Here is a 21,574-nt window from a genome sequence, read left to right on the forward strand (position 1 = left end):
AGAGAATCCTGCAAGCGTTTTAATGTAGCCTGCTATTAACTTTTATAGACAGTCATTATCAATTGAGTTCTTCAGCTTGAACAAGGAATTACATGAAATTATTATACGGCACAATATTATTCTGAATCACCTGAAACCTGAGCTGTGAATCTGTAGGGTATTCTGATATCTGTATCTTGCAAGCTGCAGGGAATCTCCTTGCTAAAGAACCTGTTGGTTCAGCCTTTGATACTATAATTATCACAAGCAGAAAATAGCTGTGGGCTGTTTCTCTCTGTTCTTCCCCACGAGGGCCCAGCTAGAGGATGGCAGATCCCACCAATGTCTCACTTCAAATCTTGCACTGCGGTCGAGTGGGCTGGGTGTTTTGTTCAGTTACAAGGTATTGACTCTTCCCAGACCCTTGCAGAAACATTTCAGTGCTTTAGGATGAGGAAACTTAAGCTAAGTGCTTTGGGAGTCAAACCAAGAGTAAGGTCTGATAGATGAACTGAAGGGAAGGGTTTGGTCCTTTGAGATGTGCCCTGGGGGGAGCTGTTGGGTCCGGTGACTGACCCACAGGGACGCCGCTCTGCACCAGAGCCATCTACTGCTGTACAGTGACAACCATGCCCTATAACCCTAGACACAAATGATGTTCTTTCTTAAATATCTCTTAGAGATAGAGGCTTTTCCAGAACCTCCTGGAAAACATGATTTCCAGCCCAAATTTGTTCTTCGGCAGTTCATACACAGTTGTGTCTGTGCCAGCACTTTTCTCTGCCATAAATATTTTCATGCTCTTTGCTGCCTGTAAGCTTTTTAAGGCACTTGTAGAGCCTTTATCTTGCTAGGCTGAAGGAGCCAAGACCTAGTCCTGTTTGTGAGACACTCTCAATTCCCTTCTGCATCTTAGAGGCTCTTCCATCTGTCCCACTGTGAACGAATCTTTGTTGAATCTCGGTGACCAGACCTATGGTGACTGCATATGGTGTTCCAGATGAAGTCTCATGACAGTCCTGTAAGATACTTCCAGTATTGCCTCCTTGATATATTGGCTTTTTTCCTCTGACAGCTTGAAGTCATTCTGTGATTGCACCCACAAATTTTGCCTTTTTTTAAATGTGGAATTAGCATTAACAAGGATTTGTGCAAGTGCACACAGATAGCTGCTATATGAATAAACACCAAACTTCCCTGTTAAAGGTTAATTGTGACGCTGAGGGGAAGAGTCCAATGCTCTCCTTAAAACCCTCCTTGTCCTTGTTTATTACTTCAAATCTTTAACTGTTTTGGAGTGTGATGTTGGATGTGGGAAGCTGTTTCCAGATAGCTCCTGTCCAGTTTCTTTCAAGATGTGAAATGGGACTGGGGATCTTCCTGAGAAATGGCCAAACGGAACCTGGGCACCATTTTTGCTCCCCACACTTTCAAAAATGCACAGGCTTGTCTGCCAAGGAAAATCAAAACAGATTGTCCCTTCCAGCAGGCAGCCCATTTCCCATTCATCTGTGCTGTAGGGAGCTGGGTCTTGGCACTAAAAGGTAAGTGTTTAACCTATGATGCTATTTTCAGCATTAACTGCCTGAATGTTTCTCTGGACACTAAGCCACAGTAATACTGTGAAACGCAACGATGGATGCTGGTCAGATAAAAGAACTTTGCTCTTTTGAGATGGTGCAGGTTTTTTTGCCGGTAGCCGTTGGGAGCTCTGCAGGGCAGTAGGTACGCGTCAGCCCTATCTGCTAAGGTGGAAGTTCAGCACCCACCAAATCCTTGAACATTGCAGGCAGAGGTAGGTGAAACGTGTTTGTGCATGAGAGCTGGCACCTCCTTTCAATCTGTTGTGGCCACAAGATGAAAAACCACTCCACAGCCAACTGAATTTGTACCTAGGCTTTTGTGGTCAGCGTCCAGCAAGAAGTCTGCTCGATGTAACAAACACCACGGACGTAACAGTGCTCCGGTTTGCCTTTGTTAAGATCTTCATGATTTCCCAGGGAAAAGTAACTCAGAACAGGCACCGCTTTTGCTCCTCATATCCTGTACAGCGAACATGAAACTGTTGTGTCTTCACTGAAGGCTTGCAGCTCCTGCATGCCAGCGGACAGATGAGAACTGCCACCAGAATAGGCGGTATGGCACTTGACCTATAATTTTCCATGGTGAGAGCACTGACCGCTCAAAGCCTCGCAGCTACCTACTGCATCCCATAATATCTTGCTCCTTTACTGGGGAGAGATGGCTCTCTTCCAGGGATTAAGTCATTTGTGCCCATCGCAACACTTGATCTACCAATGGGATTGGAGGCGCACCAGGCATTTTGAGCATCAGGCTAATTAGCTGTTCTTGTTCAGGTTGTTACTTTTCAGCTCCTGCCAGACAGTAATTCCTTTAGGGTCTTCCAATGGAATTGCTGTTTTTCTTTCCCATCCTTTCCAGTAACTCTCTCGATGCAGGTAAAATTAATCAGGGATAAGGAACAAATATTTATCCATTTAAATATCAATCTAGAAGAGATTTCACTTCAAAGACACCCAGCCAGTGTAACGGGGACCTTGATGTACGTTTTAAAAACAATTAAAAGATCCCCAAAAACACAGGTGAACTTGACAGAAATCTAGCTTGCTTTTCATTCCTCTTCCTTTTTATGTTTCTCTGAATATTGCCAACTTAAGCTTTCAAAGTCAATGAATTACGCTTATAAAATCTTCAGGTTCTGTTCAAAACAACCATGAAAGAAACGAAGCTCTGCTCTCCTGGAATCGGCTCTGCAGCCTTGAAGACCGTAAAATAACGAGAACTGGATGCTCTTTCGTCATCCCTCAGCTGCGGGAACACGGAGTTTAAGACAAACTACGGCCCGTCGCGGGACTCGCAGTTAAGTTTCGAGTTGGCAGCAGCGGGGAGCAGAGCTCTCCCTCACGAACGCGCCTGCCACGGCCGGGCCCGCCGGAGAAGCGCTCCGGGCACAACCGGCCGAAACCCCTTTTCCTGGGAGACCAGGACGCACGGGCCGGGGTCGGGGCCGGGGCCGGGGCCGGGCCGACCGGCCCGGCCCCGGCCCCGGCCCCGGCCCCGGCCCCGCCGCGGGGCGCTGCTGCCCCCTGCCGGCCGGACCCGGCCAGCGGCCTCCCGGAGGACCGGGGGGGGTGGTGGGGGGGTGGTGGTGTCTCGCCGCCGCTTCTTGCCGTTTCTGCCCGCGGCGGGGAAGTAACTTTCACGGGAAAAAGCGTGGCAGCTTTCCGTCGTGCGCGTGTTTTCCTGTGAGGAAGGAAAAGGAGGAACTTTCTCCCACGCGGCGCGTTTGATTTTTCCCTCCGGGTCGTCTGCTGCTGGATGGCTTACAGCGTGCCATTTAACAGTGAAATCACAAAACTTCACCTTCCGCATGAGAGTATTTTAACTTCTTTTAAGAGCAAAGCATAGTGCCTCCCTTAATCCTTCCCAGAAAAAAAAATTCACCCCACAATTGCTGCCAACTTGGGAATCTTTGCAATGGCAGAAGCAATGTCTGAAGCTGCATCTGAGCATGTAAAAAAGTCCTGTTTCATCTAACAGAAGCTAGGAAAACTCCCAAAGTGGGAAGAGCATCTTTTTTTTTTTTTTTTTTTTAACCATCTTGCATGGGCATGTGCTTATTATTGGTAGACATAGTACAAGTGAGAGAGATAAGAAAAGGAATGTTTACGCCCAGGCTCTCTTAACTTGCCTGAACTGCTCCAGGACACTCAAGGATGCGTCTTCATTGTTCCCGGTTGAACCCCCCCTTCCAACTACCAACATTGCAACAAGCATAATATAAACAAAGAGGACAAACTTTTGTCCCAGTTGGCTTCTGTGCTGTCTCTCCCTATACGTGAATTTCAGTATTGCCTCTGTTCGAACTTGGTAGGTGACACTGGAAATTCATCGTGGTACGGGCACTACCCCATTGTATGGTAGAAGACAGAATAAGCACAAATGGCTCCTCAGCTATGGAAATTATTCATAGAGTTTTTCTTCCTTTCTGTACAGTGGAAGAAACAATTCCCCACTTCTAGCATCATTCCAGAATAGTCTTTGGCTAATATGGTGCCTGAATTTAGCAACGCGCCCTTAGCATTGCCTTTCACCTCTTATGTTTTAAAGTGAAATACCTTGTGCAGATAAAGCAGAATGGGAAAATTAAGAGGGATTTGGGGGTGGTGGTGGGGAGTGATTAGAAAAATGGTAATTCAGCTTGAATCTGCTTGAAAAGATAGCTAAAAAAGCTGACCTGAAATCTCTTACGGTTTTGGACGTGTCATGGTCACTGGCCACAGGGCTGATGTAACACTCCCAGAGCACCTTTTCTGTCCATGTGCTGTATGTGACCCATCTCCCAGTCCCTTAATTCTGACCTTGACTTTTCAAGGATTGTTTATGGTGCATATTACTAGGACATTCAGGCACCTCTTGTGGCTTCCCACTGTAAATACCAAGAGAACAAACCCTCTGATTTATTAAGCAAGTAATTAGATACAACGTATTTATGGCTACCGCAGGCCCATAGTAATTTGTTTTAACAAAGTGCTAGGCTGCAGTGAAAAACAAACTGATATGGTGTATCAGTCCTTCTTCATAAGGAGAATCCTCTTTCTTTCTAAGCAAAGATGGTGGCGATCATTTAATGGAATGCTAACGTTTCCGCTGAAATTTGAATTTGTAAATAGCTGGACCATTTGTTGTCTCTTTCTTCACCTTTACTTTATGAGTTTTGTCCTAGAAAAAAGAACAAGAAAAAGATATTTGCTGGCATGTAAGAAGAAGCGGGGGGGGGACAAAACAAAACTAAAACCAACCCACCGTCATATAAGTAAGAAATTCCCTGTCTGGGACTAACGAGGCATTAGTGAAAAATGGTCACTTTCCACTGTTTAGGTGGGAATTCTATTTCTGTCTGCTCTTTCCACCTTTAGGCTGTCAGGCACAATCTGCTTTGTTCATAAGCACCAGTAAAATGACGAGTCCCATTGAGACAAAGAATTTTTTTGGTCATTGGCATTTTTAAGATCTTCTCGTAACCTACAGAAATGGTTCCTTGCCTCTGCTACTTGAAAGTATTAATTTAGTACTTGAGAGATGGCAACAGTATTTTAGAAAAGACTCGTGAGCACCATTTCAAAGTTGAGTCTTTGTCCTCGCTGACCTGGTAAGACTTGGACTAGCAGATGTAATTTACTAGCCATGGCACAACTGGAATGCTTCATCTCACTTTTTCCATACTAAAAGAGGATTACTTATTTTTAGGAGTTATCTAGAAGTGTCAGCATAAAAACAGAGTGAAGAAACACATACATACAAAACTAGACCTAATGACCTGAACAAAACAGATTCAAAGAACCAGAACTAAATCCCTCACCAGAAGATCTTTACGTGTCTGGATTTTCTGTGCAATAACAAACATGGCCTTTTCTCTTTCAATGCGCTGCTTCAGGAGGTCATACTGATTCTTCCTTTGCTGGGCTAATTTCTAGAGGAAAAAGGAAAAAAAAAAGAAGCATTTTTAAAACAGAGAGAGGAACAAGACACTATGGTCTGTAACTGACCTATTCTGAGGAACTTGGACCTCACAAACATTTTTTGCATTTTAAAATCATAATCATATTAAAGAATGCTGCTTCAATTCTGTGGTTAGATTCCAGAGAACCGTTTTAACATCTTGATTCTTATACTAGAGGTTTTCTAGTTAGGACTTAATTCTTTGTGCTTGTTTTAATCTCTTAAATCCAAACATAAAAAAACCAAACCTCTTCTAACCCAGTTTAGATGCTGTGTAACCTTGTTCAGTAAGAGGCTGGAATTTCGTTTTCCTAAATCCTCTGATTTTCAATGTTGAGTGCAAGATAACATTTAACTCCCTAACGAAAACCCAGTTTATCGGGGGGGGGGAGGGAAGAAAAAAGACCGGAGACCAATTCCTGAAGTGCTTAGAAATTGTACAGAGGCCTCCCAAAATGCAACTTGTTTGGTCACGTTTACCTACTAAGAGCGGCTGGCTTTCCCAGCACAAAAATGGTATTACTGCAGGTGTGATTTAAGTAATTAAATTAAGGAGAACAGATCCCAACATGCTTAAAATATGACTCAGACATTCAGAGGAGAAAACTTGTCAGTCTACAACTTGTCCAACTGCTTTACTGACAAGCCAAACTGAGAAAGCTGGCAAGAAGAAAGGGACCACAGTGTGTTTGTTATCTGACATCTGATTCAGAAAACAACAGGTTACAAATTTACCAATCGGCAATTTTAGACAACTTTGTTTTTACCTTACACATACCAACTCAAGCTTATAGGACTGCCCAATATATCTAAACTAATTAAGTGGTATTTACAGTGTTAAAGCCAAGTATAGCTACTTCTAGGACAGAAGTGCTGTGATATTAAAACATCAGAATCAAAGTTGATTGCATAAGCAATTCATCCTGAAGGATCATGAAACACTTTAAATTAGGAAAGCCAGGAAGTGAAACTATAGCTTAAAAGTCTTTAGGAAGAAAAGGAGGGAGACAAATCCTGAATCTCAAGCTGCTTCAGGCTCAGAACCTAACTGAAAAATACCATGAGATCAGAAACCGAACAACAGATACATCTATGTTGGAATAAGCTTCTTCACATCCCTATTCAGGGATGCAAGGGTTTTTGGGGAGGTGTAAGGGGAGACTTAACAGTGGATGCTGCAAAAAATCACACTTAAGACTGCAGCAATTTAATGAAAAGATAGTCCCATAGGTGTATGTTGTGTAATGGAGGAGAAATATATCAATTTTGCCAAGGAAACTGCCTAATCAGATCTGTGCTATTCCTTTCTGGCCCATACGTCACAATTCTTGATTTATAATCCATGGTGCACTGGGATACAACCAAACAAGTTCTCCATGTCGGTCCAGGAGAAGATTTGACTGTAGGCTCCAGGCACTTGACGATTAAGTGACATCCACTACAGCCTTGTGTCACCAATAAAAATTCTAAGACAACAGAGCAACTTTGTTCTCCTCCACAGCGGTCAAACGAATCCTCTTTAGTGCTTATCATATAAAAGATGTAAAACAGTAAGAAAACTATAATACAAATAGTGGCAGTACAAACTACCTTTAAGTGGGCAGGATCAGTAGCTCCTTTCAGTGTCTCTTTCTGCAATGTTGCAATGGTCGGTCGGTTGTACACTCTATCTACGAGCTCTGGAACAGTATCCAGATGAGTTGCAATATCAAACTCCTGAACTATAAATAAAAAGAAATTTAGGAATAAACTCACGTGAACTTCTTGGACTAATGCTCAGCAAACCTTCCAAACATGTAGCTTAAGTACAGTCAGTGATGGAAGCCCCAGCAACATAGCTCCTGCAGAACTGAGGTCTTATCTAGTAATGGAAGAGATTTCTAGAGCACCCGAATTATTATTCCCCCCCCCCAAAATAATCTTTTTTTATGATAACAGCATAAAGAGAGCACCATACTATTTTAAACAGCCTACAATAAAGCATCACAGAACAAGTTTTCTGACAAAACCTGTTTAAATCTTACCTTCTTTTTTGGTATCAAAAAAGAACACGTGCTTGTTGGGATTCTTCCCCTCAGCATCCAGCAGATGGAGCTCCGACTTCAGCCTCTCGATTTTCTGCAGGAAAGAAAAGTTAAATTTCTTTTGCCAAACATCTGTGACAAGGTAAATAATGTCTCCCTGAAGCAAATTCCAGTTTGTTTCTCAAGCATACAAGCATCTGAACTCTTCCTTCCTTTTTAGTCTTTGAAAATACATCTAGTCTATATGTCATGCCTTCATAACCTTTTCGAGTAAAGGTTAACAGTAATTTCTGGTATTACCCAGCCAAATAGGTACAAATCAATTTTCAAAACAGTAAGTTATCTGTACGGCAGACAAAGTAGGAATGATTACCGTGAAATCACTAGCACAAATATGAAGGAAAATTCCAAGCTGACTTTCTTTAATTTTTTTTATCTGCAGTGATGGTGTGTGGATCAACATCAGAGCATAATACATTTTCAGAAGTGGGTCATATTTCTGTTGATTGCCTGCCTACCATATTCAAAGAACCCACTTCAGTAACAATAACCCTCAATTCTTTATAAATATGTGAAGCAAGAGTACGTGTTTAATGTCTGAAATTTACATAAGAAATTGCCATGTTTCATAATAATGCATGGTATAGTTTTTATTATTCAGTATACCTTCAGGCTCTATATACAGAGCTCCACTGACATTTCCATCTATCATTTCCAGTATTACACAAATCAGGTTTCACTAAACATAAACACAATAGCCAACAACAAAAAAAACATAATAAAAAGAACAATTCTGAGCAAACTGGAAAACACTAAAGTGAAGTATTACCTTGGCTTCTGCCACTCTTTTCATTTCCACATATTTAATATCCTGTGTCCTCATCAATTTCACCTGTTCGGGGGTCACTTCATCCTTTGGCTGCTTTATTATATGAACTCCATCCTAAAACCAGACGGAACATAGCACTTACAGACAGATACCATTCTCGCTATAGTGTACTATGGGTCCTAATAATAAAAGCAAGAGAACCTTTTTGTCCTTTGCCCCTCATTTTCTTCAAAGCCTTCCACAGGCACCAAACCAAGTCTGCTAATTTATTTACTAATTCATAGATTAAAACCAAAACAAGGCAGAAAAAAAAGTTATGTTACTTAGAGCAACAGAGCGTAACCCTGCTTAAAGGCAATTTAGATTCTCACCTGGAGCTCTGCACGTATCATTTTAAAGTAGAACTCATCAGGATTCTTGTCCAGAGCTTTCTTTTGAAGTGCTCTGAGGGCATTCTGTTTCTTGTGATAGTCACTGGGGAAAAAAAAACCAACAGAAGTTGTTCAGCAGTTTCTCCAAGTTCACACTCCTTGATGAGACGCTGAGTCCTTCAAAGTGATGCTCAGAGCTTTGAGACAGCAGACAAGGCTCCACATAGAGCTGGACACCAACGATTGACTTTAGCTTTACAGTTTATTCCTTAACAAAGCTGGAAATGAATAGTGTCCAACAGTAAGTGTTAGAGGAGTAATGGAAACACCCATTCTGCAAAGCTTACTGAGCTGCTTAGGACTCCTAGACCTTCTACAGAATCAGCCATTAAAGATGGAAGACAACGCTTACAAGTTTTGTATTAATCACAATAATAACGATTTTGTGAGGCCTTTGCCCTCCACATTCCCTTTCCCTCTGACTCAGCCACAGGGATATTTAACTGTCTGTGCATGTTGCGTTTGTTTCTATGAAAGTGCCAGCTAGGTGGGATCGGGTACGCCACTTTTTGTGCCATCAAGAACACGGGCTCTTCACATCGTCTCTGCAATCCGTGACACTGCGGTGCAGAAACCACTCCGGCCAGAGGGTAACGCTCTGCAGCCCGGTGAAACCCGTGAACGCCGCCAGTGCCGGCCACCCCCACCCCACGCGGGGACAGGGCCGCCCGCCTTGCTCCCGGCGCTGAGGCCGCACCTCGCGTCCAGCCCGCAGCCATCCCCGAGGCCGCCCTCCCCTCGCGGCGGCCCGACTCACTCGGCGCGGAGCCTGTAGTCCTTCTTCTTCTCCAGCAAGCCCAGCTTCTTCCGGGAGGCGGGCTAGGAGGAAAGGCAGGGAACAGCATCAGCGGCCGCCGCGATCGGCGACCCGCGGCGGGGCCCGGCCCGGGGCGGCCCGGCCCAGCGCACTGACCTGTGCCCGCTCGCGGTGCGGGCGCTGCCCCGACTTGGCGGCTTTCCTGAAGGCGGCCGACATGGCGGCGGGCGGCGGCCTCCACTCGCCCGACTCGGGTCTCGACCCTCCCGCCCCGCCGCGGTGCCCCTGCTCCGCTCCGCCCCGTCCGGTCCGGTCCGGTCCCGGTCCCGGTCCCGGTCCCGGTCCCGGTCCCGGTCCCGGTCCCGGTCCGGTGCCGGTCCCGCCCCGCGGTGCCCCCGCCCGGCCCGGCTCGGTGCCGCCGCCGCGCTGGGAAACGCCAAGCGCCGTGCCCGAGCCGGAAGGGGCGTGGCCTCGGGGTCAGAGGTCGCGCGCGAGGCTCGCCGGGCTGTGGCGCCGTCTCCATGACGACGGCGGGGCCCCGTGCGCTCCTGCGGCCTGGCTGCGCGCCGCCGCCGCCCCCTCCGCCCGTGCCGCGGCGGGAGGCCGAGCGCGGCCCCGTTAAGCCGCGGCAGTGCCGCGCGGGTGGGAGGCTGGACCGACCCGACCTTCCCCGGGGCGGGGGCGTCTCTGCCGGCGCACGGCTCCGAAGGTCCGGCCGGAGCGCGGGGGCCTGTGGCCCCCCTCGGCCGCGCCCCAGGCGCTGCCTGCCGCGGCGGGCTGTTGCTGTTCGGCGGCCGAACCCGCTCGGGAGGTTCGGCCCCGGCCGTCGGGCCCAGGCGGGAGGGGCGCCGGGCGGCCGGAGGGCACGGGCCCGCAGGTGGCTTGAATTTTACTTCAGAAAGGATCCCGCCGCCGCCGGGGACTCCCGGGCTCCCGCTCGCCCTGTGCGGCCCGGGCGGGGCTTGTCTGCGCCCTCCCCGGGCGCGCAGGCCGCGCTCCGAACTGCGGCCTCGGTGACCGGTGCGGCCAGGCGCCCCCCGAGCTCCGCGCGCGTTTCAGCCGTGGGGCTTGTTGCGAGCCCACGGCTGCGCGGGGGAAGAGCAGCGCCGCGAGGGAGCGGGCGCTTCCAGGAGGGGGAGCCGCAGGGCAGGCGGCGGGCTGCGGCGGCGGGGGGAGCCCCGCGGGGCTGCCTTGTGCCCAGCGTCGGGAGCCGAGAGTGGGACTCTCCTACGGGGCGGGAGCTGGCGTGTTTTTCCACTGCCCGTTCGGAGGCGGAAGACCCCACAGCCGGCCGGCTCTCCCGGAGCCCGCCACCGCCGCTCCCCCTGTCCTGCGGACGGCCCCGCACCTCGCCGAGCTGAGTAGCGGGGAAGCGCGGCCCGCGGCGGGCTCTGCGGTAGCCGGGCGCTGGGATGGCTGCTCGGAAGCGAACGGGGAAGCGAAGGGATTAGCGCCGGGCCGGCTGTCTCGGGAGGGGGGTTCCGCCGCACCGCTGCTTCGCGGGGCACACGGGGAGCATCCCGCGGGGTTCGGGTAGAGGCGGTCCCGCTGCCGGGGCGCACGGACGCCCGGGCTGGCGGGAGCCTTCCGCTCGCACCCACCGGCGGCGGCGTAACCCCCTCCCGGCTCCCGGAGCAAGTGCTAGTGTGGGGCGGGCACCGGGCGGCCGAGCCCGCCGCCCCCGGCCCGGCCCGCCGCCCCTCGGCCCCGCCCGGGGCGGGGCCGGGCTCCGCGCCGCGCTGTGGAGCTGGGGAGCAGCGCCGAGGCGCGCGGCGCCGAGCCTGCCCATCGCCGGGGCGAGCAGCGAGCGGGGGCGCGGCCCCGGGACGCCGACCAGGTGGGTCGGGACAGGCCGGGCCGGGCAGCGCCGTGGTGGGGCGGCGGCGGCGGGAGCCGGGGCGGGAGCGCTGCGGGCGGCGGCGGCGGGAGCCCGGGCCGGCGGCGGCAGCCGCCGCTGCCGCTCGCTTTGGCCCCCGCAGCCCGGGGCGGTCGCGGGGCGGCGACGGGGATTGCCCCGGGGCGCAGCGGGCCGGGGGAGCGGGGGGGGGGCTGGAAGGGAAAGTGCCTCCGCGGCGGGTGTCCCTGGCGCTATCCGGGGACGGGGCATCCCCGCGGGACCCCGGCTGGGTTTACTGTGTCGTTACCCGGGATGTAGCTCGCTCGGCGAGCTCCACTTCGGTTTGTTCTAGGAAGCACAGCTTACACAGTTTTCTAAAAGAAAAAAAAAAAAAATCTCGGCCGTGTCTCTTCCCCAGACTGTAAAGTTGCAATGCTTAAGCTGTATTTTACTAAGAAAGCTCTGAAACTTTACCCAACCAATAAACTCGGAAGTAAACTTAAACCAAATGCTCAAACGTAATATAGAGAAATTTTCAACACATCCTAGATGGTTGCTATGTTTCCAGAGAATCCCAGGGTAGGTACGAGGAAAGACTACTCAAAGCCTTGCTTTTTGTGTGTGTGTGTGTGTGTGTGTGTGTTAAACAAAGACTCAAAACTCACAGTTTGAATCTTGCTGTTAAAAAACAGCTCAGCATCTTTTCAAAATGTTTTTTTACTGAACACAGTTTTGTTTCAGATTGTTATGTTTGCTTACAGGTAATGTTTTCTTTTTTGGTTTCCAGTTTTGTCGGTATTTTGTACTTGTGGTTACATTAATCACTGACTCTTTCATGAGAATTCACGGAAATGTTGGATATACTTTATAGTTAGCCTGGGTGAAGCACATTAGTAGGAATTACTCTGCACTGACTCAAAGCTCAAATGGATGGCATACGATGGTGGTTACTTATCTTCACTGTGCAGGCTTTGACACTGAGGTCTCTATACTTGGATTTGAATTTAATGCGTTCACTGTTTCCCAGTTTTGAAAATCATAAAGAAATCTTTCCAAAGTGGAAAACCTATTACAGGAGCACAGGGAAGGCCACCCTAGACCAGGCCGAAGGTCTGATGACCTGCGGTGGCAGGTCACAGGCCACTAGTGAACAGGCAGGGAAGAGCGCGGGGAGATTTCTTTTGCTTTTCTGGCTCCTCTACCAAGCATTAGAAATCTGTGGCTCTTCTAGCTGCTATGAATGTGTGATTGTCAAATATTCCTTTACTGTTAATTTTTGAGAAGCGTTTTCTTGGATATTTCCTTAGGAGTCTCTTGTATTTAAACATCTACCTTTGGCACAAGTAGTATTTTTCTGGTGTTCGCAAAGGTGTTGAAGCTGCCTCATTTCCCTGACTTGCTTTGTCAAAATGTGGTTTAGCTTTCTGATAGGCAGGCCATCAGCAGGACAGCAGGAAAGGGGAAGTCTGACATTTCTCCTGCCTTCTTTTTGTGCCATTTTCTTTCCTTTTCCTAGGATGGAGACCATATGGTTGCCTCCTTCTCTTCCTGGCCACTTCCTTAGAGGCACAGAGTTGTAAGCATTAGTTTAATTCTTACCCTGCTAGGTCTGTAATTTTGTATACTTTTAAGGCTGGTGGCATAGCACAGGAGACAAAAATATAGGCAACATAGTTAGTTGCGGGAACTAATTATAGTAGACGCTCTACAGCAAAAAGTATGTTTTGGAGTAAGAACTCCTTAAACCTGTACGTAGGGAGTGGTGGGGACACACCAAAGGCAGGGTGGTGTTTGGAAATATCCAGAATTCCCTAGCAGGAAGCCCTGTGAACAGTTCCATGGTCTCAGCTTCTGGAGCACCATTGTCTCTCTGTGTTGGATGTTTTTGAGGTGCCTCTGGTGGAAAATCTGTGCGTCTCCCCTGCCTGCAGAATAGCATCCGATGAGCTGAGTGGTGACTGGCGTGCTGAAGATCAGGCTGGTTCCTTGGTCTTTGGGAGGACGGTGGGTCACTGCCGTTCCCTCTGCAGGATTTGCAGCCATCTGCAGCACGTCTGCTGTCAGCTCTGCTTCCTGTTTACACTGCAGTTTGTTTTAGAGCGGACTCTGAAACAGCCATGCTGTCTGAGGACACAGCCAGCAGCTGGGTGGCTCAGCTCTCCGAGATCGTCATGGGGAAGAAAGACCGAAGTCTCTTTCCTGGCCTGTGTCATTGTGGTTGCCCTGATCACACATGCTTTTTTTTTTTTTTCTGTAGAGTACCAGCCTTGTGTGGCTATGAGCGGTGTTCACTGGTCAATAGATTTCTGAGGGGTATGAGCTTAGTGATGTTCTTTTGGGTTTTGGACCTAGCAGCTTTAAGATGGAGATGAACCCTTAGCTGATGGAGCCAGGAAAAACTTCTCTGCAGGCAGGTTACTGAAATTCCCAGTGCACCAACTTCGGAAGCACTTGGTTTTGTTCACAGCCAGGACTCACTTGCTCTACGAGATAAGATGCTTTCTACTGTGTTCCTAATTGTGGCTGAGCTGATGCTGTTACATGGCCTGCTGTTTTTTGAAATGCCGGCAGGAAAATGGAATAAATTGATAACTCTTAGTGCTCAAGTGATTCCCACCACCTCTCCCTGGAAAAGGACTTTTACGGTACAGCACTGATACACAAGATTTTCGTGGTGGCCCACTGGGGTCCTCATTCATGTCTGTGGGATTTTCACTGTCCTTAGCTTGCATGAGGTCATGCTTGAAGAGCCCCAATTGCATCAGTAGCCTCAGGAGAGAGACATGAGTGTAAACCTTTTTGCCTCTGCCTCACCTTTCGTGTGAGAACGTTTCCACAGACAAAGAAGGTGTTTACGGAAAACTGGGGGCTGGCTGGCTGGCTGGTCTGAATAAAAGCCAAACTTGTTAACAAACAGCTTCATAATTTCTTGTAATTGCTCAGGTAAGGAAACCATTTCTCCTCTGGTGTTCATTATTCAGTATCCCTGGTCGATATCCGCTGTTCTTGGATTGCCCATGCCCACCATGGAGCACCCAGCTTGGTCTGGCAAGGTGGTGGTGCGAATGACACGTGCAGTTTTGCTCAGCATTCGGCTCCAGAGTGCAAGCTGCTACACCTCATTCCTTGGGGGACTTTGATTATTTCTGCTGAAATAGGGATAATTTCGATGGCCAAACTGGAAAAATTCAGAGAGAACTTGACAATGTTTTGCCTGGTGATGTCATGAAAACAAATGTAAATGTTTTACTCTGTTTAAAAAAAAAAAAAAAAAGAAAAGAAAAAAGGAAAGAAAAAAGGACAGCTATAACAATAGACACCATCCGCATCTAGGAAAAGGAAAAGATCAGTTGTTAGGGGGCAGAGCAACTTTACCAGTATTATTTTCAGATTACTACCAAGAGTTTAGGATCACTTCTAAAGGATAGGACATTCAAGTATGAGGGCTGACATTCAAGTATGAGGGCTGAGAGTTTGCAAGCCAAGGGATTCAGCTGCACGTGCTTTGTCGGTTTCAATGGGACTTGGGTCCCACTGCCAGACTTGACAGCTCTGACTGCTTTCTGTGAAGCAGCTGCCATGAAGCTGCTGCAGCGTTCTCCGTTCTGCAGTCATTAGGCAGAGGGGAGGTGGCGTTTCCCATGAAGGCTGATATGTAGTTAGTAGACTTTGTCCATTAAGAAGTGGTGTGTCTTTAGCTACAGTTGGAAAGAAAAATGCTCCATTCTGCAGAGATGTAGTTGCTGAGAAAAGTCCTTGGTCTTTGTTTCTTCTCTTCCTTCCGTTTTGCACTGGTTTTGCCAGGTGTAAAATACAATTGTCAGCAGTTTACAGGGAGGGGGAGTGTCAGTTTTCCTGTTGAAGAAAATATCAAGGGTCTGATTGTGAAAGGAAAGGGGAAACTGAAGAATGCCACATGGCTTCCACCTTCCTGTATTTCATCCTAGCAGAATTGCCTCTGCTGAGTGACTCACTTTGTGTCTGTTGATATTTGCTAAATGGAGAACAGTTTTAAGAAATTATTCTGCCCTTACTCGACAGGAGCCCACTGAAAGGATATTACTCTGGGAGGAATCAGAAAGACATGTCCATTAGGGCTAAGTTAATAGTTAATCAAGAGTTATTTAGAAATGTGTTAACACAGAATCCAAATAGCAATGGAATAAAAATCCTGAAACTTATGTTCTTGTTCTTAGTGCAGTCTCACTTTGGCTTTATTTGGCCTGTGGTCATCTGACTGTTAACGTTAACTCATATCATTTTTTATTTGGCTCTGAATATATTACTGTAGATTGTCCCAGGCTTGCAAGTTGCAGAGTTCTTTTATGTAAAGTATTTTGAACTTCCCAAATACAAAAAAAACCCCAATAATTCTTAAATCAGCACCATGGATAAATATTATCTCTAGACCTTTCTGGTTGGTGTCATCGCTGGACGAAAGTTTGTTGATGTTTATGCCCGACCTGCCCAGTGCCAGTTCTGTTCAGGAATATAAATTCTCTTCCAGCACCAACCTGGTGGCTGATGCCAAGGACATAATCTTAACTGCTTCCTAACTTAGTTTTGAATGTCTGAGCTATAAGCCAGAGGAATGTGCTGTATCTAACCTGGAGCTGTTAGCGGCCTCCAATGTCATAAATCCAGTGAGTGGAGAAGCCAGTGCAGGTGACTGGACAGCTGGAGCTGTTTTCTCTACACATGAGGGGGAAAGGGACCTCTGAATAGCTCAAGGAAATGTTCAGTGTTGTTGGAACAGCCGTGGATCTGCTTCCCTAGTGCTTCCTTCAGCACATGTTACACTTGACCCTGCCAGTACTAAACGCCAATAGGAGTCAAGTCATTGTCCCCAGCGGCAGATTAAACTGCTTGGCCATTGTTGAGAGTCCAAGATTTTCCTCTCTCACCCTGTTCAAATGACTGCTTGGATGTGCAGCCAAAGTAAACATGAGCTAATAAAAAATGTAGAGATAACAGATATGGACTAGCTGTTGTGGACTAAACAGGCATGCTGTAGCACAAAGATGTCTGAGTTTTGCTTGCATCTTTTCTGCTTTAGTTTTGAAGCTCAATTACCTGAGAAAGAGGTGATACAGATCAAGTATAACTTCCTTTCTATTGCGATAGGGGAACTGTATTTATGTGTATCCTTTGAATAAGAAAGGGATCTCTTAGGCTGCTGAGGATCTAGTGCCTGCCTTGCAAGTTATAGTGCACAAACCCCAGGCTAGCACTTCCTCGCCTGAGAGTTGGAAGTACTGTGGCAGTCCATGCAGCTTTGGAATACTTTCCTGTATTTCCCCACAGTCCACTTCCTTGCTGGCAATAAATGCATTTTCAGTTGACTTTTTGCTTTTTCATTTACTCAGTAGACAGCCTGTGAAGGCCCTTGCTGTAAGATAACATTGAAATCAGTAGTCTGTGGGGGATTGTTAAGGAGGTGAGATATCTACGTGGCTATCAGGAGCGCCTGAACTTATGGTAAAGGAAAGAATTAGATTGGGAGAGGATCAAAAATCTTCCCGTGTGTGAAGCCACTGGAGTGATAGGGGTTGGATTGTCCCTGTATTCCTGTGATGCAGTGCTGTTGAATACTGTGTTATGTTATAAAAGGTGCTGAAGTGAATAGCTGGAGAGGTACTATAATTGTTTGTATATACAACTGTTTTAAGTGCTTGTATGTTGCTAGCATACGTAATCACTGTGTGTCTGAAGATGGCTGACCTGCTGAAGTCCTTTTGCAGTGGCTTTCTTTGCTTTCCTCTTCCTGAGGCCTGGGTTGGCATGCCTTTGGCTCTGGTGGGATAGTGTGGTCTTGCACTCCGTCCTCCAGCCTCTTCTGTAGTGGAATGGCAAGCGGTGATCAAAAGGTTATAGAGAAGCTGAGGGCTGAGAGTGTGATATGACATTAAAGGACTAAAGGCTGCTGGGCAATGATTACCATAAACGATGCAGACAAGTCCAGATCTAGGAGCAGTTTTTCCTCTTTCATCCCAAGCCAGTCATGGCTCATGCTGACAGCACACCTGGAAATGAGGTAACTGAATACTCTGCCCACATTGTTCAGATTAGCTGGGGCTTGGGCACAGACGTAGCATGTGTTTTCTCTGCTCCTGGGCAATCTTTGTTCTCCTGCAGCCAGGAAGTCTTACTGATGAAATGAGACAAGACAGGGTGCTTCTCTTCCTTTCTCGGGAAAGACGCTCCTAAGCCACCTGTGGTGTGACTTTCCTGAGAAATACCCTTTCCAGATGCGGAGATCTTGCTGCTATTGAAGTATGAGGCGGAAATATTCCAGTGCTGTCTGAACATGTTATTTAGGTCAATTGCAACGAAGATGGCAACATGAATCAGAAAAGGAGTTGGAAGAGGAGGAAAGTCATTAGACAGCACCTTGACATCCCCTGCCGATGCAGGATTTTTCTCTGCCAGCACAGAAGCACAGTTAGAGATCACATTCGTTGTCTTCTGTGCTCTCTGTACGCTCCTGTAACTATGAGTAGCTGGACTGGAAATGAAAGAGAAGGCTGCAAACAAAAGCCTTGCCTTTATCACTCTGCATCAGTGTACCTATTTCCTGGTGTATTAACTAATCTCTCTGAAACAGAGAGGTAGACCAAGGTCTTCTTATCCCTCTGGAAAACAAGATACATCAGCATAATTGCTCTAACTGCATCCATTTTGGGTGAATGAGTCTCCAGAAGATGCTTCTGTGGAGGCACAGTCATCACATTTTTGTGGCAACTGCTCGCTGGTGGAGTGCTGGCTTGAAATAGCTCGGATGGTTTTCCCACCAGGTAATCGGCAGGCTGTGCCTGGTGTGCAGCGGCAGCACCAAGGAGCGAGAGGGGTGCACAGGGAGTAAAGCAAAGCCAATAGCCTCAGTGCACTGGGCCGGGTGTTGGGCTGAAGGGATGTCAACGATGGTGGGAAACCTTCTAAAAACGTCCCGTTGGGCAGGGCTTTGCTGAGCACTCCGTTTCCCTTCCCAGAGGAAGCAGCCTGAATTTATCCGTTGCTCTGTAGAGACCTGTAGGCTAAAACAAATTATTCTTACGCAGTAGAAAACATTGGGACCAACCTTAACTGATGAAGCAATTTGCCAGCTTTTAACCTCAAGGTCCCTAGTCCCTCAGGGCTTTCCAGCGTAATGACTTGGGTCGGTTTCCCAGAAAGATTCTCTTGGATATGTGCTGTTGGCAATACTCTGGCTCGTTACTGGCTGTTTTATTTTTCCAAGAGCCAGCTCTTGTTAGCTTCGTTCTCACAGTATTGTTTTCTTTCTAGAAGAAGCTTTTGCTGGCTCTCCTAAACTATCACATGGGAATTGCTTACTAGCTTAGATTTTTTTTTTTTTTTGTTTTGACCCAAAGCTGCGCTTCGCTCCCCTCTGTAACGCTGCCAACATCATTTCCAGTCTCTTTTAAGCATATGTTTTGCAATAATATCTAAACTCTTGGCTCCAAATAACTGCCTTACAGAGAGATTAGTATCTTTTAATGAAGGAATTGAGAAGCAAATAGTGAGAACAAAAGCAGTATCTTGAGAGCTTGTAAGACTGTCCTGACCTTTCCCAAAGTCCTCAGCCTAGACTTCAGTGTTTAGCTAGCAGATGGCAGAAATCAGGGTGGACTTCAGTTTGCATAGTCCTCTGCCCAGTCACTGTTTGCTGGAAATGTGCTCTGCACATTGTTGCCATCTGGGCTTGACTGTACTATTCTTATAATCTCCAGGGATCCTTCTCTAGCAGAGCTCATCTCTGATGGAAGTCCTCTTTGGCTGACCTTGCACTGGGGCTAGTATTAGCAGCGTGGATTTTTGAGATTTGACAGCAGCATTCTTCATAGGAAGAAAATTGGCTTGGGAAATGTTTTGTCCTGGCTGGGAAAGAAGGTATGCCACTTGCCAGCTGTGTTCTCCAGGTATCCAGCTGAGTATGTGGTATTAAACTAGAGATGAGGAGGTCAATATTAACGTTTTCAAAACTTCAGGAGAAAGTGCTACAGAAACGCAAAGGCCTTCAGAAAACCAACTGAAAAATTGCCTTTGCTTTAGATGGGAGAACTAGGTGTAGAGGTGGGAAGGAAGTTGTACAAGGCCATTCAGGAAATTAGCAACAGTGGTGGGAGTATACCCCATATCTTCTGATACTAAAAAGCTCCTCCTTGGTTTGCATCAGTGTCTGAGAGGCTGTGTCTGATCCGCAGAAGTAAAGATTGATGGTTAGAGAACTGGCATCTTTGGAAGTGAAATTTCTCTCCTAATTATCACATTGCTCAATTGGGGTTGCAGGTGAGTTGAGTTCCAGTTGGTCCATGAGTTTTTGAGTTTGTTGCTTGTTAGTGCATATGACTATATATGAGTGCACAGATTTCAGCATCAGTTTTGTGGCAGAATAGCAGAAGTGTGTAAAGCTGATGCTCTGGTGAATCTTAAATGGGACTATCTACACTTACATTTCTATCCTTATTAATTCTTCCTTTGTACTGCCGTAGTATCATAGATCTGTAGGTTGCAAATTTCAATTAAATTTGCACAAAATGGCTTTGGGGCAGTTACTGCTTGGGAATCTTTGGTGTTGTCCTTGTAAATATAAAACCTGATGCACCAGACTAAAATAATGCAATCAGAATGGATTTTCTAGAAATGTTTTCTAATCCCGCTGAATTGCAATTCTTAAAATTTATATTCAAATGTTTTCTGCCACACAGGCAGAATGAGGGCTCCAAATGGTGTGAATAACTGCTCTTGACAGCACTATTTACCAAAGTAGTAGCTAAGTTGGATCCTGTATGTTCTGACCTGCCTGAGTCGCAGGTTGTCCATTTGCACCAGCTGCTGCAGTGTCCTGGAGAATTTCCTGCATTGCTTTTTAAAGATTTATATATGCAGGGACAAAAAATAGATCAGAAGACTTGCATACACCATGAAGATCCTTTCCTGATGTTCTGTGCTGTGTAGCCACCTTTTCCTCCAAGCTCTTTCCAGCTGGCCTCATCTCTCCATGCTATTCCAAGGTTTTTACCTTTATTTGCATGAGTGAGCCTGGGGTTGTGGTGTTCTCTTTTGCTCATCCTTTGGTAGGGCAGGCAGTTGAGATGTGTTGAACCTGGAGCTGAGAATCTCAGAATTGCAAGGGTGCTGACTAACAAGTGGCTGCTTACAGAAGGAGGCGAGAGTCGTGTGGGGGGGTCCCAACAGGAGGCAGAATCTTCATCTGAATCTAAATGAACAGTCTGCTTTTCAGAGGAACTGAGCTGACTTTGCCTGAAATCCAAAGAATGGGTAAGTGCTCAGCATCCCTGGAATTGAGAGGCCAAGATACAGGCTGCCAAATACAAAAACAAGACAAGAACAAAACCCAAAACCCTCCCAACCTCTGTTCTGAGGCTGTAACTGCTCTGGCTCAGATACACAGCATTTCAGGTGTGGAAGGGTATATCCCAGCTTGAGCAGGCAGTCCCGTGAGCTGTGCTGTCCTCTGGGGAGCAGGGTGTCTGTGTTCCCATTTGCACTGTGCATCTCGCAACATGCGCTTACAGACCTGGGTTCACTTCTAAATCACACTGCTCTGTACTCATGACACTTTTATGATGGATTGCTGAAACCTGTGGCACCCATTTGTCTTCTGCTCCCTCCTGCCTGTCCCAATCCATCCTTACTGAAAAGTCTCACTCTTTCCTCAGCCTTTTGCACTCTCCAGCTGTGCACCAGTTGGAGCTCACTTGAGGCTACTTTTGATATGAACTCCCAGGAGAATTTGTGTGACGGTCCTAAAGAGGCTCCTCTCCACGTCTGTCCTGTTGCAGCTTTGTCCCTTTGTTTCCCAGGCGTAAGGGACTGCAGCCTTTTGCAGCCATCTCCCGCTCAGCTGGCCAGCCCTCGTTCAGCCACGCTCTTGAGAAATCTTAGTGGAGAGTTAGACCTGGCAGATGGAGGCTGTTACCTCATTCCACAAAAATGCTTTGTTATTGAGAAAATGGAAACTGTCTGAGGTTTGGGAGCTGAATAGAGTCATTGGTGTCTGTTTTAACCGCAGTTTAGTGGTGACTGCTGAAAGTTCCCCTCTCCAAGCATTCCCTTTTCCTACACCCATAATCTTCAAGTCATCGGAGAGCTGCAATGATTTAACTCATTAGCTGAGCAAATGCTGAATACTGTTGCATACTCTGCAGAAACTTTGCTAAAACCTCAGCA

At 47.3% G+C, this 21,574-nt stretch overlaps 2 protein-coding genes across 3 annotated transcripts in view; one reads left to right on the forward strand and one right to left on the reverse strand.

Moving 5' to 3' along the window:
• Positions 1–4,427: 4,427 nt before the first annotated feature.
• UTP11 (UTP11 small subunit processome component) lies at positions 4,428–9,882 on the reverse strand. The gene is made up of 8 exons (XM_076357085.1): positions 9,700–9,882; positions 9,544–9,605; positions 8,727–8,829; positions 8,356–8,469; positions 7,527–7,620; positions 7,093–7,223; positions 5,363–5,473; positions 4,428–4,722 (listed from the first exon to the last, which is right to left on the reverse strand). Exons 1-8 carry the CDS (start codon positions 9,760–9,762, stop codon positions 4,639–4,641), a joined length of 762 nt encoding a protein of 253 aa, XP_076213200.1. The 5' UTR covers positions 9,763–9,882; the 3' UTR covers positions 4,428–4,638.
• Positions 9,883–11,316: 1,434 nt separating this feature from the next.
• FHL3 (four and a half LIM domains 3) overlaps positions 11,317–21,574 on the forward strand; it is a 30,998-nt gene continuing 20,740 nt past the window's right edge. The window contains exon 1 of one of the 2 annotated variants that reach the window (XM_076357109.1): positions 11,317–11,380. The gene's annotated coding sequence lies outside the window, so the exon portion shown is untranslated. The remainder of the gene's footprint in view (positions 11,381–21,574) is intronic. The other variant, XM_076357111.1, reaches the window with a different exon arrangement.

The sequence above is a fragment of the Aptenodytes patagonicus genome, chromosome 21 (assembly GCF_965638725.1).
Source record: "Aptenodytes patagonicus chromosome 21, bAptPat1.pri.cur, whole genome shotgun sequence".
Taxonomy (NCBI): domain Eukaryota; kingdom Metazoa; phylum Chordata; class Aves; order Sphenisciformes; family Spheniscidae; genus Aptenodytes; species Aptenodytes patagonicus.